This window comes from Juglans microcarpa x Juglans regia, chromosome 3S, assembly GCF_004785595.1.
Source record: "Juglans microcarpa x Juglans regia isolate MS1-56 chromosome 3S, Jm3101_v1.0, whole genome shotgun sequence".
Lineage (NCBI taxonomy): Eukaryota > Viridiplantae > Streptophyta > Magnoliopsida > Fagales > Juglandaceae > Juglans > Juglans microcarpa x Juglans regia.
This window is the reverse complement of record NC_054599.1, coordinates 24,693,437-24,712,080: the sequence shown is the minus strand read 5'-3', so window position 1 is coordinate 24,712,080 and position 18,644 is coordinate 24,693,437. Positions and strand designations below refer to the sequence as shown.

Below are 18,644 nucleotides of genomic sequence, written 5' to 3'. Positions count from 1 at the left end.
AAACTCTGATCAATTTAGGGTACCGAAATTATAATTTAGCCGAAGCATTTATTATTATTTGTAGAAACAAGGTAGGCTGCATATGCCATGCTAAATAGAAGCTGATCTTAGATCGACCTCCTACCCCAAAACAGATTGATGTGATGATTTTCGAATGCCAATTTGGAATCTAGTTGGTTAAAGGATGAGGACTTGGTCAATTGTTAGTTTCTTAGCTACGGTTTTCGTGTTTTATTTAGGCATGCGCACCATAATCCCAAGAAGAAAATCTATCTTTAGAATTGCCTCCAAACTTTTGTTGGTGTCTGGAAGAGACCCACATTTTTCGATGCTAAAACTAGACACCTATTTCCATAGCCTCTCAATGCCTTGTCAATCCACACCTCTCATCACCCTCCATATAACAATCATTCCCTCTCTACCTCCCCCCTTCCTCCTATAAGCAGCCTTGGGCCTACCAAGGTGGTAAGCGATGGCTCTACCTCTATCAAAGCAGGTCTTGGGCTGCTTTCTCTTATTCTCCATTTTCCTATCTTCTCTTTCAGCCTTCTCTTATGCTTTGACAGACATTGAAGCATCATTAATTGCTCGTCGCCAACTTTTGACTCTCCAAGAAAATGAAGATTTTTTCCTTAAATTTGGCCTTGAGATCCACTTTGACACCAGTTTTGCCAACGAAAGGCTGCAAAGAGCTTACATTGCGTTACAAGCATTGAAGAAGGCTATCTACTCTGATCCTTTAAACACAACTCGTAATTGGGTTGGTACCAATGTGTGTTCTTATACTGGCGTCTTTTGCGCTCCAGCCCTTGATGACCCCAAATTGGAGGTTGTTGCTGGCATCGACCTTAACCATGCTGACATTGCTGGATACCTACCACCTGAGTTAGGGCTCTTGACTGACGTTGCACTCTTTCACATTAACTCTAACAGGTTTTGTGGAATTATCCCCAAAACCATGTCAAGACTCAAACTTATGTTTGAATTTGATGTAAGCAACAATCGCTTCGTTGGCTCTTTCCCAACAGTCGTCCTCACATGGCCGAGCATTAAGTATCTCGATCTCAGGTTCAATGATTTTGAAGGGAAATTACCTCCAGAACTCTTTGAAAAGGATCTCGATGCAATTTTCTTAAACAACAACCGTTTCAAGTCCAACATCCCCGACACAGTAGGTAAATCTACAGCTTCTGTTGTGAGCTTCGCAAACAACAAGTTCACTGGTTGTATTCCGCACACCATTGGCAACATGGCAAACACATTGAATGAGATTCTTTTCCTGGGCAACAACCTTGGCGGTTGCTTCCCCCAGAAATTGGATCCCTAGGCAATGTAACGGTGTTCTCAGCTAGCTCTAATGGGTTCATTGGGTTATTGCCAAAGACCTTTTCAGGACTACAAAAGGTTGAGGAGTTGGACATTTCACATAACAAGCTAACAGGATTTGTGCCTGAGAATGTTTGCAAGTTGCCCAGCTTGTCCAACTTCACTTTTTCTTATAACTACTTCAATGGGGAGGCTCAAGAATGTGTTCCATCTTCGAGGGTGCACAAGATATTGGATGACAAGAGCAATTGTTTTCCAGGTAGACCAAAGCAGAAGTCTACCAAGATATGTTTCCGAGAGGCGACTCGACCTGTCAATTGTAGCAAGCATTGTGGTAGCTCCTCTTCACATCCACAACCGAAGCCACCGACTAAGAAAACACCACCACCTTCAACTCCAAATCAGCAGACCCAACCATCTCCTTCTGATCCTTCAACTCCGAAGCAGCAACCCCAACCATCTCCTCCAATTGGGCATCCTCCATCAATACCAGAACAACCATCACCGCCTAAACCTTCGAGCCCAAGTCCTAAGCCATCTCCAACACCGCCAGAACCATCTGACCCATCACCGCCTAAATCTTCGACCCCATCTCCTGAGTCATCCCCAACACCACCAAAACCATCTGACCCATCACCGCCTAAATCTTCGACCCCATCTCCTGAGTCATCCCCAACACCACCAAAACCATCTGACCCATCGCCGCCTAAATCTTTAACCCCATCTCCGGAGTCATCTCCAACACCACCAAAACTATCTGACCCATCGCCGCCTAAATCTTCGACCCCATCTCCGGAGTCATCTCCAACACCACCAAAACCATCTGACCCATCGCCACCTAAATCTTCGACCCCGTCTCCTGAGTCATCTCCACCATCACCGAAATCGGCACCTAGTCCAGATGATCCATCTGGTAATTCACCTTTTAATAACTTTCGCTCACCTCCCCCACCTGTTCAATCTCCACCACCATCCCCTGTATACTCCCCACCACCACCGGTTCACTCTCCCCCACCACCAGTTCATTCACCACCACCAGTGTACTCCCCTCCCCCACCACCACCAGTTCACTCTCCACCACCACCAGTTCACTCTCCACCACCTCCAGTCCACTCTCCTCCACCACCAGTCCATTCACCACCACCACCACCCATGTACTCACCTCCCCCACCACCAGTTCACTCGCCACCACCCCCAATATACTCCCCACCACCTCCAATCCATTCTCCTCCACCACCAGCCCATTCTCCCCCACCTCCACCAGTCTACTCCCCACCACCTCCAGTCCATTCTCCTCCACCACCAGCCCATTCTCCCCCACCTCCACCAGTCTACTCCCCACCACCTCCAGTCCATTCTCCTCCTCCACCACCAGCCCATTCTCCCCCACCACCACCAATCCACTCTCCACCACCACCAACACCAGACATCGTCCTCCCACCAAATTTCGGGTTCCAGTACTCATCGCCACCTCCACCGTTATTCCCTGGCTACTGAATAGCATATTATCATTAACATCTTTGCCTTCATGTTTTGCAATTTCCTTTATAGTTTCAGAATGTTATGTACACACGTCAAGTGTAAGCTGAGGTCGAGCTTCTCATCACTTAATAGTAATTTGAGCTTCCGCTATCTTTCTCTTCTCCTTTTATTTCATTTAGTTCCTTTTCATTTTATTTTATTTTGAATAGTAATAGAACGACCACTCCTATTATTTAAAAAAATAATAATTCTTATTAATTTTTAGCCCGCATAATCTAATATGTATGAGTTTCTATATTTTACCATTCTATTCTATTGATTCCAAATAATCCGATTATGTAAATACGATCAACCAATTAAGTCATGCGTGCATGCATGTTATCATGATAACGTATGGTACTAGTTCAACACGTGCTCTATCTCTAAAACATATATATGTTCCGCACGTAAAATTTTTCTAAATTAATCATCATGTGCTCCACGTACGCTTGTATGCCCTTTCATTAGTTTTTTTTAAACTTATTTATGTCCCTATCTCTATTTTGGTCGATGAATGTGGTCGGTGGAACCATCAAATTAGTACGTGGATATATAGGCAGATGGAAACACCATCCGTTCGTGCCAGATTCGCTGCAAAAAGCTTTTCTTCGTTCGTAGTTCTGCACGCGACGTGGCACGAAGAAAAAACAAACACTTGTTTAAGATGCATCATGTCGTCTTCACCTTTCAAGTTTGACAACAAAATGAGAAATCAAAATGTTTATTTGTAAGTTTATGTTTTGATATATATTATAAAACATACTATTGAAGTGAACCCACGAATGAAATTATTGGTGTTTTAATTTTTTTTATAATTATAATATATCTCACAAGTTATATGTTTACACGTCAAACTTGTAATTAAGTAACAAAATTTATTTTATATTTGCAAATCAAAGGCACGATTACTTTAGTAAGACCTCTTAAGGCATCATAAACATTAGCACCTAAGGATGACTCTGAATATTGGAAACCACTGCTGATGAATCTTCCTGTAACAACTTAGTGTGACTAGGCTAGACTAGTGTCACTAGCTAAATGGTTGTACTCTGACAATTCTGTTATGTAAAAGTCTATATATTGTATTGTATAAATTGGAAATGTACGTGAGGAAATATTCTGAATCAAATGAGACTATTCAAGAGCAAAATATTCTTTAAGAACTTTTTACAAACACCTGCTATACATTTGAATTTTCTTAGCTTCAATATGGTATGATCTTGAGCCAAAAGGACCAACGTCCAGTTTTTTTTTTTTTTTTCTCATCCATGGCTTCTTCTACAAATACAACCCTATCCCGTTTCATCCCTCCATTCTCAACATTGCATCTCATTTTATTAACATCAAACTTATCATTGACAATTATTTACTTTGGAAAGCCCAAATCGTTCCTTTCTTGGAAGGACATCAGCTGTTTCGGTTTGTTGATGGCTCATTTCCTCAACCCCCTGCAACTCTTAATGATCAGCTGAATCCTACGCATGCTCAATGGCGCCTTTAGGATAAGCTCATCATCTCCACCATAAATTCCTCTTTATCGAATTCAGAGCTGGCTCAAGTTTTGGATTGTTCTATCTCTTGTGAGGTATGGACAATCCTGCAAATCTGTTTACTGCTAAGTCATCTACTCATCTTATTCATACGAAATTTCAACTGGCCTCTATCAAGAAAGGGCCTGAATTTGTGACTGACTATCACAAAAAGTCAGATCACTTGCTTCAACTTTGAGTGCTTCGGATCACCATGTTTGTAAGTTATAAAAGTCTATTTATGGGTTAAAACAGGCACCTAGAGCCTAGTTTGCCAAGTTCAGTGACAAATTATTGTCTTTAGGGTTTCGTAGCTCTGCTTCAAATTCATCATTGTTTATCATGCATATTGGGTCGGATTGTTTATTTGTTTTAGTTTATGTTGACGATATAATCGTGATTGGGTCTAGTTCTATGTTGATTATTGAATTCATTGCTGCCTTGCGAGACTCCTTCCCTGTTAAGAATCCCGAAAATCTACATTACTTCCTTGGTATTCAAGTGCACAGAACTATCTTTGATATTTTCTTATCTCAATCCAAATACATTGCTGATTTACTACATAAAACCAACATGCATAAATCTAAGTCTATTTCCACTCCAATGTCTTCATTTGAAAAATTGTCTGCTCTGGATGGTCATACATTTGAGGATCCTCATTTGTATTATAGTGTTGTTAGGAGTTTACAATACATTTCCTTTACTCGTCCGGATATCTCTTTTGTTGTAAACCGTGTATGCCAATTTATGTATTCTCCTCGACTTCCCCACTGGACAGCTATTAAAAGAATTTTTCGTTACTCAACAACACTCGATACCTAGGTCTATTTCTTTCTGCAAAATCTCCTCATCTTTTATCTTCTTTCTATGATGCCGATTGGGTTGAAGGCCTTGATGACCGCCGGTCCACAGGAGGGTTCTGTGTTTACTTTGGGAACCATTTGGTTTCTTGGGGATCCAAGAAACAACCTACTGTTGCTTAGTCTTCTACAGAGGCCGAATATAAATCCTTGGCCAAACTGCTTGTGAGCTTCTTTGGTTGCAGTCTCTCTTGGATGAACTTGGCATATCACTTTCTGCTCCTCCTACACTGTGGTGTGACGATCTCAGGGCTACCTTCATGTCCATGAATCCAATTATGTATTCTTGTACCAAACATATGAAGCTTTATTATCACTTTGTTCGTGAGAGGGTGACAGCAAAATCACTACAAGTATCTTTTGTCTCTAGCAAGGACTAGCTTGCTGATATTCTTACAAAACCATTTTCTACTAATTGATTCTTGCAACTCCAATCAAACCTTACTCTTACCATAGTGCCGCTTGAATCGTAAGGGGATGTTTAGGCATTAGAAACATTAGCACCTAAGGATGACCCTGGAATATTGGAAACCATTGCTGCCGAAGCTTCCTGCAACAACTTAGTGTGACTAGGCTAGACAAGTGTCACTAGCTAAATGGTTGTTCTCTGATAATTTTATTATGTAAAGGTTTATATATTGTACTAGTATACATTGGGAATGTATGTGAGGAAATATTTTAAATCAAATGAGACTATTCAAGAGCAAAATATTCTTTAAGAACTTTTTACAAACACCTATTGTGCATTTAAATTTTCTTTGCTTCAACAAGGCCTAACAATATTGATGTTTTGGGTATTGTTACAAGATTTTGTATGGAAAATATTGTAACTTAATTGGTAATATCCCATACAATGTCCTTAGAAATCATGTTTGAAAGTATTTTTTCACCCATCTTCTAATATTGTCTCAAAGTTCGAATATTTTGTCTATTGAGAACCTTTTTAGAATTTTTCAAGATTTCTTACATTTCTACCAACTTCAAAATACAAAAAACATGTCACTAAAATACTTTTTCGCTTCACAATCTCAACATACTTTCACTTCTTTCATTAAAATAACATAAAAAATTAAATAATTTACATAACATAAAGAAAAATGACTATCGGGGTGGCCACGCAATCGGGACAATCCATTGTGGAGCATTTGTGGCGGCCACTCCTCTCGATGGGGTGGCCATGTGACCACCTTGAATACATTCATCTAGATATATCTCTCTCTCTTTTTAATTTAAATTTTTTTATTTGGAGATTCAAATCTTAGACATTTCTTTTGAGACGAGGAATATATACAATCAAACCGTAAGACCATATAGATGATGTAAATATCGTCTCGTGTAATATTATTATAAAAAATTTTGCTTACCGTATAATCTATTATGACGAAATAATTGTTTTAACATCGTATTTTCCCAAGTGGGTTCTTAACGCGAACTGCTCGACCTAATAGAATGTCGACATCGTCTTAACAGTCCTTGTTCATATTAATTTCTTCACGAAGATTGGCAGACGGCATCGTTTCTGTGACGTGAAGGTAACGTTGAGCCGAACCAAATCGCAAGGTGCAGGATTCCGACTAGAAAAATTCCCAAATTGATACCCCCAAAGTTCCAACACAGTTTCCATATTCTGTAGAAACTGCAAGATCTCCGCTCAGTTTGTTTATCTTTGGGGTCTCTACGAATTGAAATGGAGGAAGAGAACAAAGAGTCGGTGAAGGATGAGACGGAGAAAGAACCACTAAAAACGAAAGCGGCAAATGAAGCAAAACCAGAGCCAAAATCCGGTGGCGGAGGCGGTGGATGGGGCGGTTGGGGCTTCTCTCCTCTCTCCGTTCTCTCAGATCTCCAAAAAGCGGCCGAAGAAATATCTCGCAATGTGCGCATTCTTCTTTCTATTTTCCTTTTGATTTTTTTTTTTTTAAATTTAAATGATAGGTGAGCTCCCTTCTTAACTGTTTCCATTTCTGAAAGCTGGGGTTGGTTGGAAGAATCGTTGAATGAACAGATCCAATTTTCTTTCTTTGTTTTTTATCAATCCGATTAGATTGCTCTCGGTGTCGTGGAGGTGAATGCCATGACGAATTTCGATTAATCTAACTGAACGTTGAGGGTTTTAATTTATTAGTAAAGCACGTTTGTAGATGTCGGTGCTTATGGCAGTTGGCGATAAATGATGGTGGTAGTTACTTACTTTGGATTGGCCAATTGACTTCATTGGAGGGGATTCAACTATTTCCAGTTTGCTGGTTTCCAATTTTATTTATTGAGGAGGAGATTGGAGTATCCTTATGATCGAAATTTGTAATTATATGTTGATAATCTAAATAGCTAAAGAGGTTAGTGCAAATGACAGTTCCTCCATAGACATAGATGGAAGGTGCGATCGTGGTTTAAAATCCCAGGGGAGTGTGTGATAAGGAGTAAGTTCCTTGGCTTGACAGTTGACAGGACATTTAGTCCATGTCGCTATTCCTGCATCCAGAGTGAATATTTCGATATGCATATCTAGATTGATGTGGGCTTGAGCTTCTATAGCAAAGCTTCCAACGGGTTCACTTGAGAGAGGAAGAGTCTCTGCCTTACTTTTAAAATCTCTTTTCTGGAAACTTGCTGGAAATAACTCAAGCTCGCAGTCCAGATCTTACATTTAGTTAGCTATTTAGTTAGCTATATAGTTTTTTTCAGTATGTTATAATTTCCCACAAGTCATGCATATGGGGTGAGTTTGTGTAAGTTCATTAGAAAATGATGGGGGGAATTTTCTAATCATATTAGATTAAAGGTGGGAGATGGGAAGAGTATACTTTTCTGGCATGACTTGTGGTGTGGGGATTCTACACTTAAGTTGGATTTTCCCTCTCTTTTCAGAATTGCAAGGGATCAAAATGCAGCTGTGGGAAATTCTTTCTTTTGCATTGACAATAATATTCAATGGAATGTTACTTTATTAGGGATGTTAATGACTGGAAAGTAGATGATGTTAAGGCTTTTCTTGAAAGACTTTACAGTTCAAAGTTGATGCAAGGTAGGGAGGACAGCGTGCTGTGGGTTCCTGCAGGAAATTCTAAGTTCTCAGTTTCCTCTTTTTACAGCATATTAACCAGTTACAGGAGCTGTGAATTCCCCTGGAAAAACATATAGAAAGTGAAAGTTCCTTCCAAGGTTTTTTTTTTTTTTTTCCCTGTTGGGTGGTATCCCTGGGCAAAGTCTTGACAACTAAAAATCTTAGAAGGAGAGGTATGTACATTGTTGATTGGTGTGTCATGCGCAAGAAGGATGGGGAATTTGTTAATCATCTCTTTTTTCATTGTGAAGTGGCCAGGTTCTTGTGGAATGAGGTTTTGAATCGGACTGGTCTACTTTGGGTAATGTCCAAGGAAGTGGTGGATTTATTGGTAGGGTGGAAGGGTAGCAAGAATGCTTTGATATTTGGAAGATGATTCCTTCTTGTCTCATGTGGTGTATATGGCTTGAAAGGAATGGGAGATGCTTTGAAGACAAAGAACGTTCATTGGGAGACCTTAGGGATTTTTTATTTAGTACTTTGAGTTTGTGGGCTAAAACTTTTGTAATGGAAGACAATTTCCAGAATTTGTTGTAGATTTCCTTTTGTTTTTAGAAAGTAGTAGGTATTTCCTTTGTATACGTACTGTGTACTTGGGCTTATGCCTATTCTTGGGAATAAAATCTCTTATTACTTATAAAAAAAAAATTATGTTATTTTTGTTTGTGCTCGGTTAGCAGTAGTTTCAAGTTAGTTGAGTAATTAGCCTCGCTGGTAATCTTTTTTTTCTATCAGTAAAGAAGAACTTTAGTAATGAGAAAAGTAGGTAATCTAGCTGGAAATATCGCTTATATAAATCTCAATATGCTGTGTTGATCACATTATGTTGATTAGAACTGAATCCTCCATTCCAATTGCTCTCTTGAACTGAATCTTCCATTCAAGCTATGCATTCATAAGTGTTATTTCTCATTCTTTCATTTCCTGATCCAGTATTCTTCTGTTCAGTGTCCTTGTTAAGGGTTGTCAAAGTGTTGCTTGTTCAAACATTGCACTCATTGGTGCTATATTCTGCATGTTGCATTTTTGTTAGAGTATTTTTAGTTTTGTTGATCAGTGCCTTGTGGATGGATGCAGGCTGCCACAGTTGCTCAGACAGCGGCAAAGAGCATCTCAGACATTCAGGACTCTGATGAGGTTTCAGAATCTTCTAAGGAAGAAGGAGAGGTAGAAGACTCTGCAAACGAAAAGGAAAGCGAAGATGAAGTAGACAAGCTTCGGAAGTCTGCTCTGGATAAATTGGAGAAAGCTAGTGAGGAGTCATTCTTTGGCCAGGTAAGTCAGACATAAGAGTTTTTTGTTTTGGTTCCACTGACTGAATGTTGTTTGAACCTATAATTGGGGTTAATATGGCTTCCACATTTTTGCCTCTACCTGTATGCACATGTGAAGAATTAGTATCACTAGACATTGCTAGCTACCTTGAATTACACTTGAAAATATGCCAAAGCAATTGATTAATTTAGTTACACTGTTTCACCAGATGTGTATGTATTGCAATTCATGTATTTATAATTCAAATATTTTCTTTGCTTCATTAAGCGCAGATTATTTGAGTTTTTTTTTCCTTGCAGGGTTTGAAGGTTCTTGATAATTCTGTGGAGAATTTGGCATCTGGAGCGTGGAATGCGCTAGGTAGTGCATGGAGAGGGGGTACAGATTTGGTTCACAAGTATGTTACGTTTATGTTGAATCAATAGATAATTTAACCGTTGATCAATTATCCTTTTTTTAATTAAATGCAATGACAGATCATTTTGCAAGCACAAGAGTGCAATCTGGTTATGGTATGGATTATAGTTTTATATGATAACAAATTATGGTATGGATTATAATTAGTAGTTAAAATGTATGCTTTTTAGCCAGAATGTGGTTTCAGTTCCTTTGTAGGTTAAATGTTTGATTTCTCTTTTTATTTACAACTAGGGTTGGGACCATAAAATTAATGAAAATGGTTAGATATATCTTTGAATAATATAAGCAACATGAGATGTTCCCTTTTTAACATCAATGTCTGCAAAATAAATTTTATGATAAAATTTGTATAAATAATAAGCTTTGGGGAGGTAAAGATATGCAAAACTGTTGGGCATTATCAAAATTTATGCATTGGTGGAATTATATTTCTCTAGTTACCCACCCATGGGTAGCCCAAGTGGTAAGGGCGAACTTGTGTGCATGAGCCCCATGTCACAGGTTCGATTCCCCCTGGGATCAAACTGCTATTTAAGTGGGAGGCCATGGCTGTGGGTTGCTGTGCTAGTCTCTCCTGGGGTTTAGGTTCCATGGGTGAGTCCTAAGGGCTCTGCCGTGGGACGGTTCCCCGTCATAAAAAAGAAAAGATATTTCTTTAGTTCATGATGTTTGAAATTCATCATATATGTGGTCAGGATAATAGCCAATATCTGGGTCACAAAATATGGATGTGTATTGGGTATTTGGTGTTACGCTAGATGTATATGAAAGAGAAAACATTGGATATTGGGGAAAACATGAATCAGCGGTCACTTTTGTGTTGAAAAGAAGGTTAGTAGTTTTTTATCCTATGGTTCTATGACCTTTTAGATAACCTTTTCACGGTCATATTTGGTATTGTTCCTTCTTTATTGTGATGCCCCAATTTTATAAAAGGCTATTTAATGAGATTCTACGTTGCTTGAGAAGAAGAAGTTCTTGCGGTGTATAATGATTCAAAGGGACTCCAAATGTAATATTAACTAATCATTTTGAGTACAAGTGTAGATGTGGCTTGAACTCTTCCTTGAGTTGGTACAAATGGTATTAGGGTCAATTTCAAAGTTTGAGACAAGAACACCCCACCCCCCCCCCCCCCCCCCCCCCCCCCCCCCCCAAAAAAAAAAAAAAAAAAAAAAAAGAGAAAAAGAAAAGTAGAGGGAAAAGAAAGACCCTTTGAAAAGTTCCATGCAAAAGGAAAATTTTTGGATAAAATTTTCCTTGGATTTTAAGGTTTTTCATTTTGTACTTTCTTTTTTCAGCTCTGAAATCGTTACACTGAATGTGTTACAGTCTCTTCCAATTATTCCCACCACAACCTACTTCATTTGTTCATTGAATGTGATTTATGCTTATGTTTTTCAGGATTGAGCATTCTGCTGTGAACCTTGCAGAATCTATTCAGCATGGTAGTTTACCAGCGGCTGGTTCTGTTGCACCTTCCATATTAGAGGTTTGCATGATTTATGACCTGTGTCATCTTGCTTATCACTGTTTTCTGATTGCTTATTCCCCCATCTTCAATTTACAGAGTGGTAAAGCTTTCACGGCAAGGGGAATGCAAGTGCTTGAACTCGTAGGAAAGGAGACTATGGATCTACTGATTACAGAAACTGGTATTGAAGTTGAGAATAATTCTAAATTAGCTGAACAACAAATTAGTGAGGATCAGTTGTATGAGGAAGTGACATTTGATCGGTGCTTCTATATATATGGAGGTCCAGAACATTTGGAGGTCGCATCTTATCTTTGAAGTTAGATTTTTCTAGTTAATACAATAGTATTATGAAATTGTTTTGCTGTAATACTGACAGGAGCTGGAGGCATTGTCCAATCATCATGCCCTATTATTTAACCGAAGAAAAGGAAAATTATCATCAGAACATAAATCTGTCATGGATGGAAAGCTAAAACAGGTCCAACAAATTTTCAGTTTGAGTACTGAAATGGATGGAAGTGGTGTAGAGACAGACAAAGGTAAAAAAATAGAGACTGGGGATGAGGGAAGTGGAGATGAGATGAAGAATTTACACAACTCAAGTGTCAGTAAGGCTGCTGATATGGCTGTGGGGTATATTTCTTTAGAAATTTTCATTTACTTAGATTATCATGGGTGTTGTACATGCTTCTCTGCACTTGGTTTGTTAGTTGTCTTGCTTCAGCTTGTGCTTATAGTTGGTTCTTCATTTAGCTCTCAATATCTAATTTCCAAATCTCTCTGGCTGATAGGATTGCACGTGCTAGTAAATGTTGCCTTATTCAATCCTCTAGGTCTCTTGTTTATTATTTTTAAACTCTACATGCCAATTACACTCGTGTATTAAGGTAATTGGACTTGTAGGTATCCCATCCATATGGAATGCAGAATTGAAGTTTTATTCAAAAGAATATCTGAGTCAATATCATATTAATTTTATGTTTGGTGTGTTTGCACACATAGGTTAAACATTTAGTTAAAATGTGGGATAGGTGAAAGGTGAATCCTTGAGAAGTTAGACGTGGTGCAAGAATAGCTAGTTTAACACACTAATATTCGGTCTTGTGTCTTTTATTAGTAGACTGTAGTGTGTGAGGCTTTTTGTTCATTAATGTTGGTGATATTGACTGGGTTGATGTCAATGAAAGATTGAAAGTCATAATGAACTTCTTAAGCACCTTTTACACTGCAATGATTACATTCTGCAGGTTCACAAGTGCTTTAGCAGGGTTGGCCATTAATGATATGATTCAAAGGACTACTGGCAGACTGGAGTCTCTTCATTCAGAGGGGGTTCATGTACGGAGATAGATGATGTTACCGGGGACATCTGAACTAAACATTTTCATTGTTGATATGGCTTCTTAATATTAAGTCCGTAACTAAACATTGAGATCATTATATATGTTTTGCAGAGGCTCTCAGAAATGTGCTGTTTTGCGGTGTCTCAATTGTTGATGCTTGGTAAATCCATCATATCTAATGCTAACAAAGTTGAGGATGAAGATGCTGATGAGAATATTGCTAATATTGACTGGCCTGAGGATGCTGTTGAAAAAGCTAAGATAATCAGAGCAAAGGCACAGTCAATGACAGGATATGTGGAGGCTGTTTCCAACAGCTTTATTACAGGTTGGTTGTCTAGCACTCCATCCCAGCATCTGCACCTTATATTTATCATGTATATATAATATATATATTGTGTGGAGATTAAATTAAGCTTTTTCTTTAATACAATTTTCTGGTTGGAAAAAAATCAGCTTAATTGTTTACCATTTATTATCTAATTTGTTACTTCATATGATGGGAATAGACAAGAGTGTATACATAACTCTGTTTCCAATAAAATTAAAAGTGATTTAAAAAAGCCTTAAATTATGTCCAGAAGCACCAATATCTTCCAAGCAAAACTATTAAATGCTAAAAAAAAAAAGATAAATGAAGCCCAAAATTCTAATTTGGAATGTGAGGGGGCTGAATGAGATTGACAAACGCCTCCAAATAAGAAGTTTGTTAAGACAATGGAAGGTGGACATTTTGTGCTTAATGGAGACTAAGCTGAAGTTTATCACAAGAAGTATTATCCGGAGTATTTGGGGTTGCCAGCATGTAGGGTGGACGTATCTACCCTCAAATGGGGCATCAGGTGGAGTGTTGGTAATGTGGGATAAAAGGGTGGTGGAGAATCTTGAAGAGTTTGTAGGGGAATACTCGATGGGGTGTTCTTTCAAAATACTGAAGATGATTTTTTATGGGCATTTATTGGGGTATATGGTCCTAATTTGGATAGCGAGAGGCGGTTTCTATGGGAAGAGCTAGCAGGATTGTGTTCTTGGTGGGATGTTCCGTGGTATATTGGGGGGGATTTCAATGTGACAAGATTTTCGAGTGAGACATCGAGGGAAGGAAGACAAAATCATGCGATGGTCGAATTTTCTGATTTCATATTTGAGTTGGAGCTCATGGACATCCCTCTTATCGGGGGTACATATACATGGTCTAATAACCATACTTGGTCTAGATTGGACAGATTTCTTATATCCTCAACTTGGGAGTCGCATTATCCAGATGTATGCCAGAAAAGACTACCACTGATATGTTCGGATCATTTTCCTAGTTGGATTGTGGAGGCATCCAAGGCAGAAGAAGGCCCTTTAAATTTGAGAATATGTGGCTGAAAAGCAATGGGTTTGTGGAATTGATGGAGTTCATATCAGTTACAAGGCACTCCGAGCATCATATTGGCTAGTAAGCTGAAAGCTTTAAAGAAGGATTTGAAGGCATGGAATGAACATGTATTTGGTAATGTAGAATTTCAAAAGAAGTCCTTATTACAAGAGCTACAAAGATTGGAGGGTGTAGAAGTAGAAAGCACTAGAAAAGACCAAGTCATTTCAGTAGAAAGCACTAGAAAAGACCAAGTCATTTCCAAATTAGAAAGGGTGACTCTAATTGAGGAGATTTCTTGGAGGCAAAAATAAAGGGCATTGTGGCTTAGGGAGGGGGATAAATGCACAAAGTTTTTTCATCGGGTTGCCAACTCAAATAAGAGGAATAATGCCATTGAAATCATGATTATAGATGGCTGCAATTCTGCTGACCAGTCAGCGATAAAGGGCTACATTGCTGGACATTTTGAAGATTTGCTTTCGGAACCCTTTGAATGGAGGCCTAGTTAGATGGTCTTGCTTTTGAGGCCATTGATCATAATAGTATGGCTTGGTTGGAGAGACCATTTGAAGAGGAAGAGGTACACCAAGTAGTCAGAAAAATGAACAAAGACAAAGCTTCGGACCCTGATGGTTTTGCTATGGCATTTTTTCAGAAGTGTTGGGAGGTGGTGAAAGGGGATGTCGTGCAGGTTTTTCATGAATTTTTCATCTTTGGAAAATTTGAGAAGAGTTTAAATGCTACATTTATTGCACTTATCCCTAAAAAGGTTGGTGCAATAGAGGTGCATGATTTTCGGCCTATTAGTCTTGTGGGCAGTATGTACAAGATAATATCAAAAGTTCTTGCTAATAGGATGAGCACGGTTATGGATAAAATCATCTCTAAGTCTCAAAATGCATTTGTTAGGGGTAGACAAATATTAGACTCGGTTCTCATCGCCAATGAATGCTTGAACAGCAGGATCTAGTCAGGAGTCCCACGTATTTTATGCAAATTAGACATAGAGAAGGCCTATGATCACGTCAATTGGGAATTCCTTTTTTATTTGTTGGGGAGATGTGGTTTTGGGGAGCAATGGAGGGGGTGGATGAGACATTGTGTGACAACAATACGCTTCTCGGTCTTGGTTAACGGTGATCCTGTGGGTTTTTTTAACAGCTCGAGGGGGTTGCGCCAAGGAGATCCAGTATCACCCCTCTTATTTGTTGTTGTCATGGAGGCATTAAGTAGAATGTTGTCGGCTTCAATGGAGGGTGGTTTTTTCTTTGGTTATTTAATGGGGGATACTAACCATGGTGCTACCATTATATCACATCTTTTGTTTGTAGATGATACGTTGTTATTTTGTGAGGCAAATCCAGGTCACCTTCAATCTTTAAAGGCTATTCTGCTGTGTTTTGAAGCGGTATCCAGGTTAAAAATAAATCTCTTAAAAACGGAGATAGTTGTTGTGGGTAATGTGTGTAATGTCAGGGGACTGTCTAATATATTGGGATGTGCAATCTCTTCGTTGCCTATGAAGTACCTTGGCCTACCATTGAGAGCATCATTCAAAGCTAAGACTATTTGGGATGGGGTGTTAGAGAAAATAGATCGGAGGTTGGCTGGGTGGAAACGGGTGTATTTGTCTGAAGGGGGTCAGATTACATTGATAAAGAGTACCCTTTCCAGCCTTCCCACCTATTTCTTGTCATTATTTCCTTTTCCCACTAGTGGTGCCTTGCGGATTGAGAAGCTTCAACGAGATTTTTTGTGGGGTGGACTTGGAGATGAGTTTAAGTTCCATTTAGTTGGGTGGGACAAGGTGTGCTCTCCCTTGAGGGGTGGTGGATTGGAGATTCGTAATGTTAGGGCTTTCAAAAAGGCTCTTCTCGGAAAGTGGCTATGGAGATATAATTATGAGAGGGAAGCCTTATGGAAGATGGTGATTGATAGTAAGTATGGGAGTAAAAGGGGGGGTTGGTACTCTAATGAAGTTTTTTTTTTTTTTTTTTTTTGAGAAAGGGGGGGGGGGGGGGGGGGGGGTTATGGAAGCATATTCGGAAAGGTTGGTGGTCTTTCTCTCGCAACACAAGGTTGTGTATGGGAGATGGCCATAGAATCAGTTTTTGGCATGACGTTTGGGTTGGAGATATGGCTCTTAAGGATGTATACTCTGCTATTTTCATAATTGCGAGGGAACAAGATGGCGTGGTGGCTGAATTGAGGGATATTAATAATGGGGCGCATCAATGGAATGTTACTTTTATTCGGGAGGCCCATAATTGGGAAGTAGGATTCATGGTGGAGTTCTTTAACTTGTTGTACAACATTAGTCCTACTGTTACAGCAGAGGATAAACTGGAGTGGTGGCCTTCCAAGAAAGGCAATTTTTCTGTATGCTCCTTTAATGATACTCTTACTGCCCAAGATAGGAATCACTTTCCTTGGAAGAACATTTGGCGGAGTAAAGCACCTACAAAGGCTGCAGTTTTTGCTTGGACGGTAGCTTTAGGGAAGATGCTGACGGTTGATAACTTAAGAAAATGTGGGTTTATCATCATCGACTGGTGCTGTATGTACAAAAATAGTGGATTATCTACTTCTACATTGTGAATTTGTAAGGGCCATATGAAATTATTTTTTCGGCAAAGTGGGATTAACACGGGTTATGCCAGAAATGGTGGTTGAACTACTAGCTAGTTGGAGAGGGATCATGGGGACACCACAAATTGCAGCTGTGTGGAGCATGGCTCCCATTTGTATTTTTGGTGTATCTGGAGAGAAAGAAATGATAGAAATTTTGAGGATTGCGAGCGCTCCTTGGAAGAGTTTTAAGAGTTTCTTTTGGAAGATTTTATTTATGTAGACCATCGCTTTAGATTTAAATGGTCTCAGTTTCCATGATTTCCTTGTAAATATTTCTTAGTTCCTAAATATGTGTAATCACATGTATATTGCTTGTGTACTTGGGTCATGCCTATCTTTATATCAATGAAACATCTGCTTACATACCAAAGAAAAATGCTAAAAAAATATTATTAAGAAATTCATGATCTGAACAACAAATATAATTAGCAATGAAGTTGTGGTTCTAGATTGTTATAACATAATGAATTTTGAGACTGATATGTACTTTGATACAAATAATGTTTTTATTAATATTTGGGAAAAATATATTTTTTACTCCCTAGACTGCCGCCATTCTTTTTCTAATTTGCGTCCCGAATTGCCAAAACTAACATTTTACACTGCAAACTACCACTTTTGGCAATTTGCACCTGCAAAGTACAGTTTCCTGCAATCAAGATTAGTCTTTACGTTCATGTTTTTTTTTTTTGGAAACGAGTGATGTGCGGTAATGAAATGGCAACTGAGTTGTTGGGAATGTACATTTCTGCAAATCACAAAGCACTACAAAGCAAACTCTCCCTCTCTCTCTCTCAGAGAACATGGATTTTTGTGGGAATTTTTTTTTTCAGTTTATATTTATGGGATTCTCCTGATTATGCTTTGACATTTAAGATACTGGTAATTGGGAGGGCGTTTTAATATTTTTCCTTCGGGCTTTAATATGACAGACATTCTTTAGTAGAGTCGAAGTGAGTTTTTAGTGCTTTGAATATTTTTTGACAGTTGAATTTTATTTCGTTGGTCAGGCATATCCGATGTGGCTGAAGCTTATGCAGCAGCCATAAAGGGAGCCACCGCCGAGTCCCATGATGTTCTTCCACAGACTTCAATCCAGGAAAAAGCCAATGCCTTCTCCGAACATCTGCGTGCAGATCAGACCACAGCAGTGTGCAAAATCCAGGATGGGCTCGAATACTTATCTCATGTAGTCCTTTCAACCTCTGTGCCGTCTTGAAAAACCTTGATTCCTCCGTGGCATGCCATTATTCGTTTTATTAGTTCTACATGTAAATAGTTGCAATTTAGAGTGGGCTTGACCCACGATTTCATTTGAAAGTTTTTGCTAGGACATTAGAATTGCACTCATTCAAGAATAGGAGATGTTATTTTCTGTATCTCCGCCAGTCTTCTGTGTCTCCAAAATGCTGAACATTATATGTTCTTCATGTTTCTTCTCTTGCTTTGGGTATCTTTATTATAAAAATTAGGCTTTGCCCAAGCTGTCCGTGAATTGAGGACCAGGATAGAGAGAAGATTGCTCCAATGAGGGGTCAATGTTAGTTTGGCTAATGTTTGGATCATGAGTCCTGTTGATTGCTTGGGAATCCTGTTGATTTATTACTACCTACACCTCCAATAAGTACTATCTGAAATGGCCTAAAAATTTTAATACCAGATTAATTGCATCATGAGTCCCATGATGTTTAGTCATAGATATCCAAGAACAAAACATCCTTTTCGTTCACTTTTGTAAAAATTTCTATCCCATAATTCCAACTAATGTTCACAAGAAAGATAGATCCATCATAAACATTAATCTGATCATCTGAACTCTACTGCCTCAAGTA

General features: G+C 38.9%; 2 protein-coding genes across 2 annotated transcripts; both read left to right on the top strand.

Moving 5' to 3' along the window:
* Positions 1-448: 448 nt before the first annotated feature.
* Positions 449-2,998, top strand: LOC121258320 (pollen-specific leucine-rich repeat extensin-like protein 1). Its single transcript, XM_041159795.1, is given in 2 exon segments — positions 449-1,307; positions 1,310-2,998. Coding segments are annotated over 2 exon segments (2,349 nt in total). The 5' UTR covers positions 449-472; the 3' UTR covers positions 2,824-2,998.
* A 3,588-nt stretch (positions 2,999-6,586) lies between these two features.
* On the top strand, positions 6,587-18,242 carry LOC121258338. Its single transcript, XM_041159838.1, has 9 exons — positions 6,587-7,112; positions 9,378-9,575; positions 9,875-9,972; positions 11,400-11,487; positions 11,566-11,769; positions 11,849-12,105; positions 12,720-12,810; positions 12,927-13,143; positions 17,823-18,242. Exons 1-9 carry the CDS (start codon positions 6,924-6,926, stop codon positions 18,029-18,031), a joined length of 1,551 nt encoding a protein of 516 aa, XP_041015772.1. The 5' UTR covers positions 6,587-6,923; the 3' UTR covers positions 18,032-18,242.
* Positions 18,243-18,644: the final 402 nt, after the last annotated feature.

Coding starts and splice junctions, on each gene's coding strand:
- LOC121258338 (XM_041159838.1), top strand. CDS start 6,924: ATGGAGGAAGAGAACAAAGAGTCGGTGAAGGATGAGACGGAGAAAGAA. Junction 7,113..9,377: donor CCGAAGAAATATCTCGCAAT/GTGCGCATTCTT, acceptor GGATGGATGCAG/GCTGCCACAGTTGCTCAGAC. Junction 9,576..9,874: donor AGGAGTCATTCTTTGGCCAG/GTAAGTCAGACA, acceptor TTTTCCTTGCAG/GGTTTGAAGGTTCTTGATAA.